Here is a 21,773-nt window from a genome sequence, read left to right on the forward strand (position 1 = left end):
TTGATTTTCCATTCGCTCCACATTTGTTGCACTCTCTCACCTCTCTGTGCGAAGGGACGGCTCTCTCAAGTATTGCGTTTTTCTGAAGCACGGTGTACACACACACATTCTATGTACAGGTTTTGAGGAAATTTAAATCTTGGTTGCTTTAATTGTTTCTACATATATGTAGTAGAACGTCGATTATCCGGAGGCGGATTATCCGTGCGCCGAAAATTGATAGCTGTTCAACCGTGGTGAACATTTGAACTGGTTAAAGGTATTAAAATCGTCACCAAATGATACATTTGAAATGATTTTATTTTACGTTCTAAATTTTAATTGTTATTTGATAATAATTTGATTGATCCAGAATCATTTTCAGCATCAAAAGGACCACCATAGTATAGTATATAGATATACGCTTTATCTAGATATGTATGTAAATGGCCTTGATATTTACGGGACTATTATCCGTGGAAATCGATTATCCGACATCAGTCCGGTCCCGAGCACCCCGGATAATCGACGTTTTACTGTATTTTGGAAAATCATACTAATGTCCGCAGTATTTTCGAATGTGAGAAACATTTCCAAGGAAAATACCCTGTGAAAAGAAGGCATTTTAAGGGTAAATTGGGTTTTTGTTAGACACATATCGTTTTACAAAATTAAAGGTTGTAATAATTGCAATACTGCATGGTTCTTTCAACTCTTTTTGCAACCCATGTAATCTTCTTTTTAAATGATATATTAATTCCGAGGAGACGGGGTGCCTTTTTAGATCGTCCTGACTTTTAAATGCCGCCACTTGGATAATTAATCCTAGATACCAGGGAATAGTCCGGTTGGGATTTGACCATTTTAGACAAAAAATCCATTTATGTTTAAACTTTTAATATAAAATAAAAAAATATCAATAGCGATCTCAAACTGTACTTAACAAAGGGCTTTCGCTCTCGTTCGCTCTCTCTCTCTCTCTCTCTCTCGTGCGAGCGTAGAAATCTCCGATGTGTATAAACTGCGCTTTAGCTGTTCAGGTGCAAAACCGAGAGAGCGAGAAAACAAAAAACTTGTGCGCGTCGTGCGATCCTCCCCACAGTTGCCGTATTAACGCCGCACACTTTCATTTTACTCGCGTGCTCGGTCGGTTGCGGTACGGTTGTTCCCTGCGTGCATGTCGAAATCTTTAACGCAAAATCAAAACAATTGAAAAAGGCGACTAAAATACCTGTCCTGTTTCTGTGTGCCCGTGTGTCCTTGATTTGTGAGTTGTTTTAAAAAGTTTAATTTCTGTAACTGTGTGCACTTGTGTGGTAATTATAAAATACAAAAAGGATGCTTCTGCTGAGTTGTGCTACAGCAGTTTTTTTTTTTGGTTTTGTTTGCAGTGCAGTGCGTATTTCCGTTCCGCCCGTGTTACCTCCGTTGTCACCGGATCGGTTAAAAACGTATCATTCTTGGGGCAAGTGGTTTAATGTGAGAAAAATCGTTGCACAAACCGAAACGTGCTCCGCGTGCCGCGCTTATCGCAAGTGTGTTTGTGTGGCGTAACGATACATTTCCAGCGTGTCAAGTGGGGTAAGGTGCCGAGCGAGCCTTCTAAGCGGCAAGCGCGGTGTGTTTGGTGGTTGCTTTTTGCGTTCCCATATGCCGGCGGTTCCAACCTGGCCACTAAAAGTAGCAGAGGAGAGAACACAAGCCACTATTTTTACGATAATTGCGTGCCTCTTCGAGGGTGTTTTTTGTTGCTGCTGATAGAGGACAGCGAAACGATCGAGAGTCTTGTTTTTTTTTTGGTTTGCGTGGAGATTTTTGTACTGACGACAATTGGCAGGGCAACGGGTGAAGGAGATTCACGAATATGATGAAATATGTTTTCGGGGGCTGCTGAGATGTGTTTGAAAGTGGCGCACCTGTACAAACAACACTAACAAAACAAATGTATTTCAAGTGTTTCATCGCTGCTGCAAGGTTTAATTCTAGCTTTAAAAAAATTGTATTTTAAAATTTTCCAATCGAATGCCACTTTTATCCTTGCGGTGTTCCGATGTTCGATAAGACACAAAAAAACTTGATTAGCTGCGAACAAGTGGTGGTGATGATCACGGTTCCATCCTCATCATCAACCTTCGTCATCCATGTTTTAAAAGCGAGAGAGAGAGAGAGAGAGAGAGAGAGAAAAAAAAAAAACTACACCATCACACCGCGCACACAGCAACTGCATTAGAAGTGGTTACGTCCGAATCGGACGCATCATCCGCGTCTCCATTGTGGCTTTGTGGCTATCAGTAAATATAAACCATCACACGCACAGAACCGCGTATCGTTAGCAGTGTGGGTGTGGCTGTGGCAAGCGGATGTGTTTTACGACGTGAAAAACGACGAGTTGCTTCATCTCAACAATCCACCGCTTGAAGGTTGGAAAGTGTCACATACAGCGCGCGATCGGTCGGTAACGAGACCCTGCAAGTGCGTGCGCTGCACAAAAAAAAGCCACGATCGACACGGTGCCTCATTTCGTGTGTCTAATGAGTGTCAACGGAGTGCTCCGTCTCTGTTTTAATAGTACAGGGCGATGTGGGCTAATGCGATCGATCGATCGAAACACTCACTACACACTGCTGAAGCAATCCGATCGGTGAGACAAACGGTGCTAATACGGTTACCAAGTTTGGCCGCAGGAGTACGGTTTCGAATGTGTGGCATATTTGCTTTTGTGTGCAATTGTGTTGTATGGTTACGTACGCAACGTAAATCCAACGAGTCCTGCGGGCAGTTAACAAGCGCATGGCTTTAAATGTTTGCAATGAGCGATCGACGATCATCTCAAGTGATGGATTCATTTTCAACTGACATCGAGCAATGGAGCGTGGAATTTTAAAGGTAAAATTTTTGTTTAAAATATGTTTTATATCATTTAACTATTACAGAATAGTTCTGCACAAATATTTTGTTTTTTTTTTTATTTAAAAAATCTTTACTACTGGAAGCTTTTTCACATCACTCATAGTATTCGATTATTTTTTTATAATTAATTTAATTATAATTTTCTTTTCATATTTTGCCCATAAGAAAAATCCTTGAAATTCTATTCGATAAGCAACAAATTTGATCATACTTTTTTGTGTCTGTGTGTGTGCGTGCTTCGGATTATATTATTTATCGCCCTTCCAAGAAGATCATACAGCCACAGAAAGGACTGCAGCGCATATTGTTACCAATATCAACGCCCGAACTAAACGCACAAAAAATTCAAACAAGAAAACAAACCAATTTTGTATGTTTCCACCTTGTATTCTCGTTTGATACCTTCTCGAGGTAAAAAAAAACAACAAAAATCTCAACAAGAACAACAAAAAACTGGCCCCCGCCAGGAAGTCCAATGTCTAAATCGGACGGTAAAAATGCTATCATCCTTGAACCGGTTTGATTTTTGTTTTGCCTAACACACAGCCCAGCCACACAGTGTTCCAGTGCATCCCTTTGAGAAACCCTTTCATCATCGTAATAAGATTAGGAGGAATCCCTTTGTTTGTTATTAACTGGCATGATAAATGCAACCAACGTTTATCAACAGGTATGGGATGAAGGGATTATTTCTTGGGAAACATCCCAATTTGTTGAGAATTGTTTTTTTTTTGCTCTTCTTTTTGATGATTAGTCTTTGTGGGTTAGAAAAAAAACCTAGCAAGCGTTCAAGGACATTTCGAAGGCAAGGTTTACAAGAAGCAAAAAATATGAACCTTTTTTAAGTTAGATTAACAAAAATTCTTTTTATGATATTAATACAAGTTATTAATAGTAAGCATTTTTGTTTTTGTTACACTTGTATTTCCTGTTCGAAATGTTCGTGTGCTTCATAAAAGCAAAGCTAAAACAATCAGCCAAATGTGACTTAATGCCAAATGTTTCCAGTTCTTCCCGTTTCCATTTTTTGTATGTTTTTTGAGTGTCTGAAATTATTTTTCAACCAGTAAAATACAAAAAAAAACAAAAAACGAAAAAGCACGAAAAAGTTGGATAAAATCTTCCTTCCTTCCGTGCAGGAAACGTACCCCAGGTCAGCAGCAGGTGATCTGGTCGCTACTGCCCGTCCGAGAAGCCGCAAGTTTGTTTCTTGCCCTTTTCTTTGCTGGTCATGTTTTTTTTCCGTTTTCGGGATGTGTTGGTGGTACCGGTCACAGACCAAGAAAGCACCGAAAGGGAAGCAGCCCTTCATTTCGGGGTGCAGAAACTAGTTGCAACATTGCTTTGTCTTCCGTCTTCATGTATTGACTTCCATGCTTTTTTTTGTTAGGGGTTTGTTTGAAGGGTTTTTTTGTTCTCGGTTTTATTTTCGTTACGATCGCATCTCGCTTCTTCCAATCCAGTTTGTGGCGGAGTCATCTTTCACCAAGCGCCAAGTGTGGGATGCGATGCGTGAACGCACGAAGTAATTATGAATTATTCACCAAATGGTATTCTACTTGCGTATCGTTCTCAACATCGTACCGATGCTGCCGGACGAAGTTCCAGCTCGGTTACTTCCCGTTTAAAGCTGCAAGACGTTCTCCTTCTTCGTCCATGTAAAGTCCGTCCAAGGGAGTTGACATATTAAGCCGGGGGACTTGTTTACTCGGCCGTTGAATATTTCAGAAAAAGGTAAATACAGTGACGATCACGGTGCGAACAACAACGAACAAACGTGGATCTGTTCCTTTTTTTTACTTCACTCAGTTAGTTAAGGGCAAATTGAAAGCGGAAAGGGCTTTGGTTTACTTCCGGTAGAACAGAGCAGTGCAGGTGCACTCGGGAGAAACAGCAGGAAATAATTCTTCACCCAAGGGACGCCATTCATGCCGGTGCAGTAAAGCTTTTACACGCCAAAGAGACACCGATTGAATTTGAAATTAAAATTGATTTTTTTCTGTTCTTCCCCGAGACGGTGGAAGGTCACTACCAGTACACCGGTTGACAGTTGGGATCAGGTCGCTTCACTTTTCACCAGAACCTAAAAACTACACTCCCACATTCCGGTGGCTCGATGACAATCCAATTTGTGTGGCCCCTTTGCCAGAACGCTACCGATTTCGGGTGCCGTGACACGGTTGAGCACCTCCCCCATCAAAAGCGAACGGTCGGTGTTTCGTTTGACCAAAGCACTGTGCGTGAATGGGCGATTTTTGGTTCATATTTTATGTGACTATTGATCCGATGAGGTTGTATTTTGTCGTAAAAAAAAGCTCCACAACGTGCCGTTTTTATGGACCATTGGTTTATATGCTGGGCCGTGGTTGCGCTTGTGTTTTATATGTTTTGCTTTTAGCACACAGTATGAATGATTAAAACCCGCAGTAAAGGAGTGGATTTTTGGATGATATTGTGTTAAACTTCATTATATATCCGTTATAATGGTATGTTAGCGCTGTGAAATCAATGTGGATTGATGGTTTAGTGATAGCGGCGTCGATCGTCACATGACAGCACTGGTAACAAATCTCATCCATGCCCGTCCAAGAAGAAAAGGAGAAAGAGATAAAGATATATTTCTATGACCCACAAAGTGTGTAATTCGATCGTTTAAGACAGTTGTGTCAAACTTATTTAATTGAATTTTCCGATAATTTGCGGGGCCGCAATGTTGAACATGAAAAGAAAATCTACATGATTCAACAAAAAACGTTCTAAACATGTACAAAATCTTACTTTTGATATCTTTCATTTTATTATGCAATTTGGTCATGTTTCAATTCAGCAATATTTACTTAACAAACTTAATTTTTACATTTTTTGCTTGAATTCGGATCACGTTTCTGTTTAACAATTTCATCAATATTTGGTTTAATTGTTTGTGACTATAGTTAATACATTGCTTAAATTTTCCAAAGTAGGTCGAACACATAGTTGCAACGAGTAATTGAGTTTACTCCAAAACTTGGAGAACAAAGCAGGATTCAATCAAAATCGATCATATCGAAAGTTTTGCAGCGATCTGCAATTTGTTCAACCCAGCAAAGTTAAACCTGTTAATGTCGAAAAATCTGGTGGCAAAATAATTTACTTACTTCGGCCTTTCAATACAAGCTGACAATATGGCTAAATGACATAATAACTAAATATAAATAAATAAATAAAAAAATAACGAACAATCTTCTCTAAAAAACTTAATGCACTCAGATTGATTGTAAAATAACATTCGATTTTTCGGTAATCAATGCATTCAATATAAAATCTCAATATATGAGAATATATTGCGAATCGCATGCCGTTTGACATACCTGGTTTAAGAGATTAGACTTCATTCATACAAGCTTTCATATGCCTTTTGTTCTTAACTGAACCTTATTATTCCAATCTTGCGTAAGCACACGCCCTTTTCTAAAGCGCTTACATATCCTCACAAAATAAAATGCTATTCATCTTCTTCTGAAACACACAAATGGTGAAAGTTCCAAACGGATCAAACCCAGAATATCTTCTTTCATCGAAAGTTGGCAAAGAAAATAAACAGAAAAGAACAGGATCAGATGTTTTTTTTCCTTTTATCTTGCCTAAACAAGACCCTCGACAAGAGCGAAAAATATGTTTCTACCGTACAAGAATGGGGTTCCGACCGCTTATGGTGTGCATAGTTTATTGTTTTAATTGGATCCGAAGCCCGTCATGTGCGTTCCACCGAAAAGCATACGGTTTATCCGTTATTGCCCATGTTCTGTTGGGAATCCTTTGCGATCATCATTTTACCGATCAATTTCAGGAGCTCATCGGGCGATTAAACTTGTTTTATACGCGCCCTAGGATTACATTTCCTTGCTGTGGTTTTGAATGAACTGAATGTGTGGGACTATTGTTAATGGTTCTTTCGAAAAGCGAATAGCTTAATCGTTTTTGGACCATGGATTTATTATTTATTTCATGCTGTTTTTCGTAAAAAAAAGTTCTCCACAATTTGTCAATATTTTTTTTAAAGCTAAAAATATATTATTCCTAACGGTTTGCAAGAGCCGCTAAATGTGTATTCATTAGTACATCTTTAGAAGAATATCGAATTACACGGTCTAGATAGGAAGAAGTGGCCAAAACATTCACTTCCACAACAGCAAAGAACTTTGTACGGTTACAAACCACACTTTTGCTACGGTCATCATACTTATAAACCAATTAATTCCCATCTGACGATGAGCCGCGGTGAGGTGTGATGGTGTTTTTTTTTGGGGGTTGCTTTTTTCCGTAAGGGTACGACCCCCGACTCTAGCTCAACCACCGGAACGAAGATGTACCTCCAGAGTTTCATATGAGACGGCAGAAAGAAGCAACCGAACGGCTCTCAGTAGTAAGGAAGTAATGGCAGCAAGTAGCCACAAGTTCACGGACCGTTTTCTGCCCATTTCTGTGGCCGTTGTCCGTTCCGAAGGTCCGTTCGATGCTCTCGCACGATGAGTCAATCGGAAGACACGCGTTTAGTGCATTGAATGTTAATTGTTCGCCACCGCTGCATTGCGGTGTGGCATTAGCATACAAAACAGTTTGCAGCGACTCCAATCGCATCATGTGACAAACATGTCCACGATCAACCTGATCTACTTTTCACTTCCGATAGCCGATACGACTCGTGTATCACATCCCATTTCGATTCCAGCGTACCCGGGAAATAGAAACTCAAGTTCTGCAAGTGGTACATTCCATCAGGTTTTTTTGAGCGATATTTACTCAAACATTTTACAACCAGAATGCACGCACTATTTGCTCAACGGAACGATATGCAGCAAGCCAAGCTAAGTACGCTTCATTGAGTCGGAATTATCAATTCCTCCAAACACGTTGTTCACGGATCGTTAGGTTTGGTGTCATCGCATTCGGGCGGAAGGTTAGGTGCAATTACCTCCAACACCCGAACATGCCGATAGGTCTAAAACCTAACCAAGAGAGGCAAAGAGAGGTATTGGGTTCGTGATTCTTCCTTACGGAAATGCTTCATACACAAGCTCAACACCAGTCCCCATCCGCATTATGCTTCGCCCAGTGATGATCCCCGACGATCGGTTTTTGGTGAGGTGAATAAATTAGCATTCCGTAGGCCCTTGGCTTTTTGTACTTCAAGTGGAAATGGAGCTTCACAAAAGAGGGTACCCAAACACTTCCCCAACGATTTGTCTCTCTCTCTCTCTCTCCGTCTGGGTCCTTCTTTTGGCTATTGGCGAACACGTTGTACACTCCGATAATTGTTGATTTACCATCAGCCAACCAACTCAAAGTGGTCAGTGATTTATTGCTACGCGGTACCGGTTAATCGTTTGATTATAGTAAAGTGATTGGGTTCATTTCAGCCTGACCCGTACCAGTATTTTCCCATGGTTCCCCGTCAGATAGTTTTGGATGTACATCCATTCCTGTAAGAGGAGGAGCTTTCCTGAGCTATGACACAAGGGGAAAACTAAAAAAAGCTAACGTTACAGTGGTGATTTTCTCGAGTTTGTTATTTTGATGCGCTTAGCTAAGACACTCCATTTTTGCGAGCTTGTCTATAGAATGCGCTAGCCGGGAGGTATAATATTAGCTCTTTTGTTCCGATTGCACCACAAATGACCTTACGTAAGCGAGCTGGAATCCGAACGCAAAAGCTAAGTTATTCATACCGATAATGATAAAGTAGATTTCTTCTGAAACTTTCTTAATTATATTCCCCGTAAGCTATGATTCACAGATGCGGTACGTGTCTTGTTGAGGTTCAGGTTTATTTTGTTTGCCTTATCTCGATAGATTGAGAAATCATCTTGATGAAATATTCCAAATGATGTTTCTATTAAAATGTTCGCTTGAAGTTGTTTTGGAATTTTAGAAATATTTTGAGAAATATTTTAATATTGGATGAACACATGCAAATTTTAACCATTTCTTCCACCAAAGTTGAAATTGTTAATAAGTTTTTATTTGGAACATTTCAGGCAAATTATGAATTCCAGTCCAAAATAAATCCTCGTCTTTTGACGTCTCAACAGCGAATCGATTTACTGCTTATGCGTCGATCGAAACAAGTGATCGAAGATGATGAACTACTGATTGATGTCTAGTTTTTCCTTCAATGCTCACTTCGGAAAAATAAGCAGAATTTCCATACTGTTCTCCAATGACGCTCATCCGATCGGAAGCAGCTCGTAATATATAACACCCTTCTAGTCCCACCATGTGCAGGGTATAACATTCTGTGAGTAAATAGCCCACTTTGGTGTCGATAGAGCTTGCTCACCGTGCTTTAACGTATGTTGAGCAGTTACCAGAAATTATACTGCACAATTTTTTGAAGTAAACGACAAGTTTCAGCCGTTACTTTCTTCCTTATACGCCGTATAATAAATCCTATTGATAAAACTAGATAAAACATTTCTTCTTAACGACGTATTGTAAAATGAATATTTTCGACACTATTGAGTAACCTTGAAAAAATGTTATCTCGATTAAAGTATAATTAAAACAATGCTAACTCATTTCATTACTAATTATGGTAAAATCTCACTAATGAGGTGTTAAGAAAAAAATGCCTTGCGAAAGGTTGAAGTTGAATTTAATTAAAAAAATACTTGCCCCTAAGGTCATAAGGGTGAGCAATAATCGCACACGTCGATTGTTTGTGCAAGAATTTCCATAAATCTATCGTCTTATTGGCAGATGACCATAGACCGGCACGCGTGTGCCGGATTCTTTAGCCGGCAGGAAGTTTTTAATAAGCTTTCACAAACAAATTCATCCACGGCACGGCAAAGACGCACAAAAGCCCGCACACCCACGTGGTAATCGATAAAGTTTTACACCATCCCGGAGCCCGTGCTCGTGACAGCCGCATCCTCGAGCTGCCTTGCGACACCATTTAGCCCTCCCGGTGATGTGTGTGTGTGTGAGATGGTGTGAGAGTTGTTAATTTGTTTTCAGCATAAATCAATTGTGAAGAAGTTCCGGCTCAAGGGCGCAAAGTGCTAAGCTTGTATGGTGGAGAAGAATCGGTGGCTTTGGTCATGAAAGGCCATTCAGCGTTACGCCGGCGTAAATGAAATCGTCACGAAGAAAACAAGAAACTTTATTCCACTTTATGTATGTAAATGGAACTATTTTCTTTTTTTCCTGTCTTGGAAACATAACCAATTTGTTTACTTGTGGGAAGCTCCAATTAAGCTCAAAAGTAGATTAAAACCATTTTTTTCTAAAATTTTATGTTTTTGAATTTTGTTTACGTTACAAGAGAAGAAAATTTATTTTCTATTTCTAAAAAAAATTCTATTTAAAGAAAAATAAATACCTCCATTTCAATATGATTAATTCATTCGCAACAATATTCATTTCGATAGTGTTTTGGTCGCAAATTCCTCGACGGTCTAATAAAAGCCTAACTTCAAAACATCAACAACAACACAAAAATGATGGAGGGTCAAACAAACCTCACCTAACCCTGGACTACTCTCCGTTCCCTCTACTATTGTGACGAGCCTCTAGGGCCTCAGCACGATACCGTAGTTTGGTGCGAAAACAGCCAAAAACCACACACCGTGCCCATCGTCAGGCACGCGGCATTGACTCTCGTTTAGATGTGCCGCTTGTGTTGTGCTGTGAAGTGTTTGTCCAGACGGGGAGATGCGTGTAACGTGTATGGGAGACTCTATTAGGGAGGAAGCCACCTGCTCCATCCGTCGTACACCGTCGTCTACCGGTGAGTCCACCGAGAGGTCGCACCTCGGGACGCGCGTAATGAGCGTAACTCATCATTTGATGTGGATTGCGTTTCTGCGATGGGTTTGTGGCGCCTCGCGGGACACAAAAGGGAGGAGGGATGGTTGGATTTTGGGAGAAGGTCGGAAAATAATCGTGTCTACATTGTGCATACAAACACACGCATACCGGACGGTACTGCTGTTTGCTGTTCTACGCGTTGCAATGTGTTCGTTTGGGGTTTTGTTGTTTTCGTCTCTACGCTTCGATCGGGTGTTTCCATCCCCTCACCCCCAAACACCAACAAGATCAAATCCGTTCCAGCATTCAAAGCGAAGGGGTTAACTGTCCGAAAGCTTCATTGTTCAGTGGCCAAAAGATGCAACTAGCACGTAAATTGTGCTTTACGCTCTTTACCCTGTTTCCCATAGGGTAAGCCCCATCTACTAGGGGTAAAGTACACGCAAATCGTTCATGTGTGCATGGGAATAATTGATTGTGGAGATTGTTTTTTTTTGTAATCCCCCGAACCCCACGCAAAATGTTGCACTTTTGAGGTAGTTGCAAAGATGATGAAAATTTGGAAATGTGGGCAATGCTTTGGTGGGAATTTGTTTTTTTGCAAGCTTATTTTGAAATTAATTTTCAAATTGTTCAAGTGATATGAATTGTTTACCTAAATCTAATAGTTTTTTTTTCTTTTTTAAATATTTTTTATTTAAAAACCCAATTTTTTGATAACCCTACCTCACATCAAACGCCATCTCACAGGTCAAACACCATTCCTTCTACCAATTCGGCTTCGTTTGATTGATCTTTTCTTAACAAAAAAAATTAATAGCATTATTTGTGATTCACACTTAGAGGCAATAAAACATTGGCCACTTATTGGCACTAAGAAATTATATGCTATAATTATTGTGTTTATTGTTGGCGTAAAGTATAAAGAAAACTATTAGCTCTTTTCACGTTTTATTGCTCAATAAAATCCGCAAATGGTGTGTTGGTGATCCAAACGATTGGTTACACAAACAGTAATGTTATATTTTTTTGTAGAATGAATAATTACATTTTTGTTTTATTTTATGAGAATGTGCATCGTTTAAACGAGCAGTAACAGTTCTTACAGTTCAGTTCAGTTACACAAGTATATACACTACAGTGAGTAAAATTATTATAATTTTTTTATTGATTTGTGTTTTTTTTGGCGCCATTTTCATCAATCTGTTAAAAATTTTATTCTACCTTCATTTATGTTAACTAACTTTCTAGATGTTCATATAGTTATGTTACACACTGTAGAAATTTAATAAAAAATACATGAAATAAAAATGAAAAAAGAAATATCGATATACTTTTCTTAACTCTGAATTTGAAAATAACATTAAACTTCATCACTCATCACTCCAACACAAAAGCCTTTGAAGAATATGTTTCGGGTGGAAACTCCTTCTTTTTGTGTCTCGCACCGGTACCTTTTTATGATGTTTTATCATCAAAGTGCTAACGAGTAAAACACTTCATAATTTTTAATTCCATACCCTATGGCTACCGAATTACTGATATTAAGTCTGTCGAAATTACTTCCATATTTCATTTATTTTCCCCTTCACTTGATACATCAAGTGTAGTGTACCGAAGTTTCAATCAATATATGGGTTCGGTTTCGTCCGAAAACCTTTCCGTTTTTTTGTGGTTGAATTAATTTCACGTTGTGATTGCGTGTCATTGTTGTTTCTCTGGTTCCATTTACAAGTTGATCTCCGCAAAAAGCTTCCCCTCGCAACTACCCGTCGGCTGCATTTAAAGGCTGAGCGGTTATTAAATATGGAGCGACAATGGAGTGTGTGAATTCGTTCGGTAAACATACATCATCATCATCAGTGTGGTAGTGAGTGGGACAGGAAAAACCGGGTCGCCAACGAAAGGAGAAGTGTTTCTGCAGAAGGCGAGGAAATGATTGGCGACCTCATTGACACTTTGCACCACATTGGGTTTGTCGAACATTCTTCGTCCTTTCTTATTTCCTCCTGCCATTGGTGACACCCCATTCGAATCCGCTTGAAGGGACATTCCGTGCATACGACCATCAAGCTGTATAGTTACAAATGATGCTAATGATTTCTCACTTCGTGAGATTCCCTCTTAGTCACCTTAATACCCACCGGTAAAGGAAGCACGATACACGCGTCCATACGAAGGTGAAATCGTCTAATCATCCACCACGGGATAACCTGTTTTACACTGTCAAACAACTCGAAACCCGATCGGACCCACCACCCAGGACAAGGTCAACCGGTTGGGTGGAAGGACGGGTACCGACGGATGCATTCCATTTTGCGACGAATGTTGACGTTTATCAACCGATCATCTTCCGCTTCAGGTGCGGCAGTGTAGTTTGCAATCGGTTGCATCGACTGCAGCTCCAATGGCGTAAAACCAATCGCGTTTCCAGTGTAGCGTGTCGGAACGTTTCCGGCTGATCTCCCTCCCCTTTTCTACATGAATGCTATAAAATTATTTGCCCGTCGGACCACTACACTCAATCTCCTCCAGTCTACAAACCGGGATCAGCAGCAGCACCAGCAACGATAAGATGTCGCTTTGATCCAAAGCGTAAATGGACCTGTTTCGATGTCATGTTTCCGGGGGACTGTTTCCGATTCGGAACTCATAGGCGTGCGAGAGGTTAAACTGGGTGCACTTTATCGATTGGCAACTAATCACCTAATAGCTCCCGATGTGGGATGGCCTATGATGGTGGGTGGCGCAGGAAAGATTGAGATCACAGTGTCACTGGGCTAATGATCGGCCATTTTCACTTCCAATCGAGACCAAGCTTCTTCTTTCGAATCGAATTGACCCCAGGCCCATTTCGCCCCATCATTGCGAGTGTCCATTAGGCCAAAGAAAAAACTCTCACCTCACCCTCATGAGGCCAACTTATCGCTTCAAAATTCACCTGGGCCTGAATTGATGATTTCAGGGCGCCCATGTAAATCGTCCGGGTTTTGCTTTCGTTTCACCTTCGGACAAACTTCCGGCGGTGGTGATAGCGATACCCAGAGCTCAGCCCGCTAGACACCCTTGCTCACCTTGGGAGACATTGTGCGTGATTTTGTGATTTTTACTGACATGCAGTCCATATTTCACTTTATTGCCTATTGTTCCACATGAACGCGAAGGGGTCGAAATAGAAATGAAGCATGCAGTCGCGGACTGGCGTTTGTGGAGCAGTTCATGGACATTGTTGCCAGTTTGAAATCGTTGTGTGGTTTCTCCCAACTTGTTCGTGCGTTTGTCACCCTTCAGCTTGTTCTGATTGATTTTGATTTGGACGGTGTTGTGTTTGAATGTCTAGAATTTGTTCCTTTCAATAAAGGGTTTAATGGTTTATTTTATTTACATAAATAAGATATGCAAGTATGTACAATATATGTCAAATAAATATTGGGTAATTCTTGTGGAACATTTTGTATAATTTTCTACTCCCAGATAAATTGAAGAAAATCAACTCTTAACAGCAAGTTCATAACAACTCAGCCATTCTTAACCAAAATGGACTTTTTAATGTAATAGAAATTTGATAGCACTCTCAGTAATTGTCCTATAAATTGATATAAATTTTTCAAGAGCATCATTAAAGAGATAGTGTGGGGTCTATCATCTCTTGATTTTCTTGATTTTATTTTCTCTTAGTTGAATACAGTTATTTCCTGAGTTGCGCGAAGTTTGTGAAGTTACGTTGAAGTTTGTCAGCTTATGGATTTTTTTTTTGACGCATTCAATTTTTATCCGTGAATTGATATTCCCCAAAATACGTTCAGTTTTATTTATGTAAATATTAAAAAAAATTAATGACACGAAGTATTCAATACCTCAATACGAACCTATAAACGACGTATTGAATGATATCCTAATTCAAGCGGAAATTCAAGGAAATGACTCTAGTTGGACTCCTATGAGACAGGGCAATATTCTGGATGGGATTTGGTTCCATTCCTGTGGTGTGAAGCTCCCCGTCGCTACCAGTAAACCATCGCGCCATTTATTGGTGCAGCTGTCTCTTGTTAGAAGTAAGAATTCCTTACGTAGACGATCATTTGTTTTGCTTTGTTTATGATCAACTACGCGCACTACAATTATTATACTTACACATGGTGACATTGTGTAGCTCACTACACGCTGTTGATACGTATGTCACGTTTCGCTCATTATTGGCATCGACTTTCAACCGTCATGGTTATTATTCTATCACATGCATTTCTGTCCCATATTGTCACACACACGCTGTAGTCTAAATTATTTAAATTTGAAAAATCGAATTTCTCGTTATACTTTATTTTTTACTAACTTTACTTTACTTTACTATTTTTTTACTAAACAAAAAAAAATAACCTCATCGTTCAAAGTTTCCCAGTTAAATGATTTGTAAAAGCCTCTATTTACTTCCTTCAAATAAAGCTTTATTGGGATGTTTTCACCGTTTGAATGAGTGTATATTTATTGAAGCATCTTTAAAACAATACACACAACCGCTTTACGATTACGAGGCTAAAACCCCAACCGATTGCACTTTCGGTTCCGTATTTTTGCCGTTTTACTGTTTCTATTGATACGATTTGAAAAAGCTTCCGGTGTGTGGTTGTTATGTTTTGCAATATTTGCGTACACCTTCGGTCTATTTAACTGATGTATGTTTGTTTGTTTCATCTCCATGTTTCTTTGCAGGTTTCATCCGCACAGTGGTCGATAGCTGTACCGATGCCGAAACCTCCTCATCTCCAGCTAAACTTCCGCGTCCGTGAAACACAAACAAAAGCAGCAGCAAGAAAAAAAAAACACACACCAATGAAGACATTTTTAAATAACGCCCACCGTTGCAAAATCTGCTGCTTGGCTAACAATTAAGTGCATCTTCAACGTTATTGTTTAACCAGCCTGGTACAGTGATCGTATATAGCAACCCCTCGCGCTTGAAGATGCTTTGCCGGAGCGACGTCGGTGTTAAGTCAAATGTTCCCTTGCAAATGCATCCGTATCTCGATGTAATTGAGTTATCCGTGTGCTTGCGCATTGCTACGTCACGATCGTGCCTATTGTGAGGGAAGGGAAGGAACTTAAGGCATTATGACATCAGCTGCGGGTTGATTGTGTTTTAGCGTTCACACGTGTTAGTTTTTTTTCGGTTGTAGAAGATACAAGATGGAGGTTGAAACAGACCAACAAGTGTATGCAAATTCGATATAAATCGTTCTCCTATAGTTAAAGGCATTTAAGTCTCTCCAAACTTCTGGAGCATTTTTTTCTTTAATTCTATTTTTTTAATTTTCATTTTATGTAACCATCAACTCAGATCACTTGCAGTCCCAAACAGGGCACAAAGAAAAAGGTTCTTATTTTATGGAAGCCAAAAAATATTGCTGTGGGAGAATAAAAGTTGTGTACTGTGTACAGCCGTGGATACACGTGGACTGAGCCCTCTCCCACCCATACTGGCCTGACACCTCAACGTGAAGCATGAGAATGATGTTTGTATCCACTTCTCCTATCATACAGCTGCGAGGCGTTTTCCCGCAGACAGTTTTCATGGCACGTCTTTATAGTGAGCATTTATAGACGTTGAATTAATCATGCAATGGGTTGTGAACAGTGCTGACCGGGATTTTTTCTGTCGTTGTCCCTTTCTTACTGCATCGTTCCACTATTCTCTGGACCTTTTTTATGTATGTATGTATGTATGTGGTTTGGCGGTGCTATTGTTTTCGGCGTGTAACACCTTCCCCGGGCATGTAGACAAAAGGCGTCAACGAATTTCCTCCAAACATCTCCACGTTTTTGGATGGTATGGTCCCCCTTTTCCACCGAAACAAAATAGACGACGAAAAAAAAAACCAACATCCCACATAAGAAAAGCACCACCGACAAGCTGTATGTGGGACTCGTTCATTTTGCTGTCAACGAAAGACTTCCAAAAACTATTGCAAAACTGCCACACAGCACACTTGCGACAGGGCGTCCATTTTTCCCAGCGGCTGCATAATTCCTTCCTTTTTTTCTCTCTCCAGGAATGGAAGACTTTTTTTTTGCGAAACCAACATGAGTGCGTTTGATGCTGTGTGCTGCACAGTATTGTGATCTGTTCAGTGTGCGAAAGTGAAACTGAAAGCAGCATTAGAAACAAGTGAAAACAACAGCTCCAAAACAAGATCAGTGTGCAAAGTTTTGTGTTAATTTTTGTTTTGTGTTTTTTTGGGAAAAAGTTTCGTAGAACATCAGTGCAAAGTTTAAATTAAATCTCCAAATGTTGTGTGTCGGTTGATGTGCGGTATTTCGCGGGCAACATTTCAGCAGCACGCGAGCGATTTTAGCGAAATTTGGAAACCCCACCTTTAAAAACTGCAGCAATTCCCGGTGACCTTCCACCAGTGGCAACATGAAATGGAAAAATAAGGAGCCAAAACAGTCGGTAAGTTCGTTTGTTTACGCCCTGCACGTGGAACATTACGCAACAGAGAAGGTTATGCAAAGCAACCACCCCCACAAAAAACGATGCAACGCAGGGGCCTAAACTTTTGCTAAAAATGCATCGTATCGATTGATGTGACGTGATAGCTTCGTTTTTTTTGACCTTACACCCGTACCGATTGTCGATATGTTTGCTGAACTATTGGGCAGGGGGAAAACAGCTAACATTCACCTTAAAGCCGAAGGTTATCATTCTAATGTTTTGGGCGGGTTGCAATTTTGAAAGGAGTCCACGGATGCAATAATAGGTACCGGAACAAAAGGCAAGAATTGCAAACGATGTTCGACAACATCCTGCTTGAACTAACAATGTTTTCCGTTGTTTCAAATGGCGTTGACATGGGTTTTCAATTTATACATCGTGTAAATCAACTGGGGCACAATTTTTTAAATGGCTTTTTGAGCTTTTTTTTTATTTGTTTTAGCATGTTGTTTTCCTATGTTTATCGAATATGTGCAGTATTTGCTGATAAAAAATCATCGCCCTAGTGGTGCAATTAGTGCAAGCAAATTCAAAGCATTCGTGTACCTGAACTGTGTAGGACAATTCGAATTGCTGATGCTTGATAATAAATTAACCCTTATCACTCTAATGTCCTACCTAAGAGGATATTTGTACACAAAATATATCTGTAGTACAACAAAATTTTGCAGCATAAAATGTTACTGAAATAAATAACAAATATTGGTGGCGTATTTTGGTGACATATTGTTTTGCTCCTTGATTTTAGTGTGAGGGCCATTATTTTGTTTTTCTCTTTGCTTGGCAACTCAATGTCAAACAAATAATCAAATTGCCAAAGGGCAAATTTAGGATCCGCTAAAAATATGTTGAAATCATATTAATCAAATAAACTGCATTCTTTCTCAGTTGGTTAGCAGTAGAACTACCGAACCAGTCATTTTTACTGTAACTCTTCATTTTCATCACATTATTTTTTGGGGTTAAATAATCCTAAGGTAGTTGAAACATGAATTTTGCATACATATTCTATAGTACGATCTCTAATAAACAGTAATATATCCTCCAACTCTTTGAAATTGTTTTCAAATTTAATCGCGAAACGAAAAACACTTAAAACGCTTGGTAGTTCTAGTGTTAATTAGGAAGAAAACAGCGAAAAAAAATGTTTATTCGAATTTACAGTATAATTTTTTGCCACAAACATAGTGCAAAAGTGCATAGGATTATTCTAATTTAATGTGCTGATTGGAACTCTAAAAAAACGAATTTATTTTCGTTTCCATTTCGTTTCCATTTGAGCGAAAAGAAACAATTAAAAAAATTCGCATTGAAAAACATCAATTTAAAAATTTTACTAAATTTCCCCAACCAAATGCTTAAGCTTTAGCCTCAAGATATTTTCAAATTTATACGTTTTGTTAAATTTTTTTATTATTTTTTATTATTTTCACGGGCAATTCACTGAACATGTACCGTGGCAGTCAACGTGTTAAGAGTGTTTCAAGATTTGTTCTAAATTGTTTATTGAAAAGTATGTAAAATGTCATTATAAAGTAAATAGTAAATAATTAATTTTATGTATCCAAAATCGTTTGTAGTGCAAAGGGCTAAGTTATAGTTTTGTAGCTATATTATCAGTACAAGTATACCGATTTTCTTCATCAAAAACACTATTTTTAAAAATTTTCTTCTCTACAAAGTTTAAAAATAAATCGAAAAACTTTTTGTGTATGTAAAAATCATGATCCACGGGTGTGAAACGTTTAAACTTCTTGTAAGCAGCATGTAAAACACGATCACGCGGTCGGTCCGGACCGTTGCTTGCACAGCTGACTTATTGACTAACAATAGCTACACCAAAACAACCTTCTTCCATGCGAACCGAGACCCCCCCCCCCCAAATCGCGTTAGCATTAGGCCGGTGAGGCTTTTTTCCAATCCAGTAGCTTCCAAGGGGTGTGGTAGAAGCTTATCACTTGCTTTAGCAAAAAAAAAACCGACCCGGCTTAGCAAACCCCCCCCCCTTCCCAAGAGCTGTGATGGCATCCGTAACAACCGAGAGTGATGTTTCCTAGCTTCATTAAGCAGCCCGATTTCCGAAATGGCTTCTTTTCGCTTTCTACTGCAATGTGTGCGGTACAGCCACCTATCCCGGCTAACATTGATTTTTAGTACCGAGTAATGTTTTCATGAATTGCGCGTTACGCTGCAAAAGTTTGTGTTTTGCAATAACAAAAAAAGAAAAAAAGGTTCCAAACATTGCACTGGACATTGCCGGATGCAAAGCGAATGTTTGTTCGAAGTGAATATTTTGTACACATCCCTGTGTAAATAGTGTATTTACGGATCGTATTGATGAAAACCAATCAATTCGCCATTCGTTTCGGCAAACATTGGAGGATCGCTTTTCATGTTTTGATAAGAGTGTTTTGATTGCTTTAGAAAAAAAGAGTGCCGTCATCGGTCCGATTAGTGGCAAATGTTGCGTATGATTTAATTTCGAGTGCAATCGCCTTCAGGAATCGTGTGTTAAAGAGTGCCCAAGTGCGCTGGTGAAGCATCTCCAATGTCGAGCATGATCGGTACACGCTGATTACACGTGCTTCGGTCCATTAAGAGAACATTTTCCAGTCTAGCAGTCACACTCGACCGGATTAGGGTTTGTTGATGATGGTGGTGAGCATGGCACGGTGCAATATCCAACATACAATTCATAACACCCTACATGCAGTACACACGCACAGCGGACAGCGGATCGAACATCGAAAAGTGAAAATACCTCCCTGCCAATGTTTGGTTACGGTTCATCCGCAACATGATGTTACCATCGTACTTGTCCATACGAAAAAAAAAATGGTCAAAAAACCCCAACGTCAACATCACCATCGGGTGACTGTCCTGTTGGCGGACGATCGATCCCGCGGTACCTTGCGGAATGTGAATTCCGGATGATTAAGCTCTACGTTCGAGCTTCCCCACACCGGAAACTTTCGCCACTTGGCCATGTGTCGTGTTATACATCCACAAAACGGGCGTTGTGTTACAATCTACACGGCGGTTCCTATCCGGAAGCCAACACAAGAAGTGATATCATACGACGAAGAATGTGAACGCAATTTTTTGCTTTTATGCATGCGTTTTTTTATTTCGTTTCTTCCTGCTGTTTTGTTAAATGTATTTTAGTTGTGTTGTCCTTCAATGATACCACGTGAGTATTGATTTAGTGTTTCACCGTCTTTTTTTCCGCATCTGCTGGTGTTTGATACTCATTCGAACGAGAACGTACGCAGACGGCACGGAAACCTTACCTGTGCAAGGAAGAAACCTTGTTCGTGTTTTTTGTTTGTTTTCACCTTTTGCAAACCTATTCGGGTATGGACTTATTTTTCTTCTGCTTCGGAACCGATGTCTGGTTTCTTTCAAAGCGTGTTTTGTAAACGTGTGTACGCCACGAACCCGGGAAATTGGTCGATTTTCCGGCATCGGTTAGTAGTAGCATGTGAGGACGAAACTTCCCTTTTTTTGTGGTAACTGGCTTGTTTGTGGTTATACAAAACAGGGAAAAGCCGAAAAACAAAACTAGTTGCATAATCAGACTTAAAAATAACATATGTATATTCATACAGTGCCTTGTTTCATGAATTATTCAAATTATTATTTGCTTTTGCTATAATAATTTTGCCTCACAGAAGTTGGAATTTTCAGTTCAATTTTAACATTTTCCTAATAAGGTGACATCTTTAAATACAGGACATCAAATTGCTTGCATTCCCAATTTTAGAATTGGCCACTGTCTCCGAATGCAATCCAATTCTACGTTGTCAGCAATTAAAATTCAATTTCCTTTCATGATGAATGCTTCTCAACTCTTCTACTACCAACTGGCACCATTCCTTTCGTTTTCCTTTCGTACCACAAGACTCGCATCATAACCAAAATCCTCAAAAAGCTGTACTGCAGGAAGCATCTTTTCCTCGTGTTGCCGCATTGCCGGCTCACGTTCCATGAAGAAAACAGTGTTTTCCCCGACCCTAACAAGAAAACACATAAAATGCACACCGAAAAGGATCTGTTGGCCCGGAAAATGATAGTGTTTTTTTTTTCTGCCAAAGTGGGCCAAACCGAACGCTTCCTTATGCATCTGGGTTTTTTCTGGCAAATGGGGTAAAATAGGAACTTCGATAACAGTGCCGAGTGCTTCCGATGCCACCTTCTGACTCGGCGTGGAAAAGCTCGGCACACCGGCTGTACCTTGGAAAAGTGCTACACAGTAGCATCACCACGGTAACTGGGGAAGTAGGATAAAACTTGTGTTAGCTTCTTCGCCTTTTTCGCAATGAATATTCAGACCGGCCCTAACATACACACCCTATCCTATTACGCGCGGAGTGTTACGAACACGGTTGCCCTTCTTCTGCAGCGAACATTTTCTTCCGCCTGGACGCATTTGCACGTGATCGATTTGCTGCAATGTATCTCGTTCGCTTCGGTTTGGGTTCAGTCCAGCAGCCCCCACCTCCGCGGAGGGTTGAATTGCTGCTCTTAATCTAATATATGCCAACAAGGCGAAATTATACGCTCACGCATGCAGCAATCAAACCACCGCCCCCAAACTACCCCA

The 21,773-nt window shown here is 39.9% G+C and overlaps 1 protein-coding gene across 7 annotated transcripts in view; it reads left to right on the plus strand.

Annotated features, from left to right (window-relative positions):
• Positions 1-1,079: 1,079 nt before the first annotated feature.
• Positions 1,080-21,773, plus strand: part of LOC125770935 (sodium- and chloride-dependent neutral and basic amino acid transporter B(0+)) — a 50,155-nt gene continuing 29,461 nt past the window's right edge. For 2 of the 7 annotated variants that reach the window (XM_049441027.1, XM_049441034.1), the window contains exons 1-2: positions 1,080-1,246; positions 16,728-17,128. In XM_049441027.1, coding sequence (XP_049296984.1) covers positions 17,096-17,128 — 33 coding nt within the window. In that variant the 5' untranslated portion in view covers positions 1,080-1,246; positions 16,728-17,095. The other 5 variants (XM_049441029.1, XM_049441033.1, XM_049441031.1 and 2 more) reach the window with 5 other exon arrangements.

Source organism: Anopheles funestus, chromosome 3RL, assembly GCF_943734845.2.
Source record: "Anopheles funestus chromosome 3RL, idAnoFuneDA-416_04, whole genome shotgun sequence".
NCBI classification, from domain to species: domain Eukaryota; kingdom Metazoa; phylum Arthropoda; class Insecta; order Diptera; family Culicidae; genus Anopheles; species Anopheles funestus.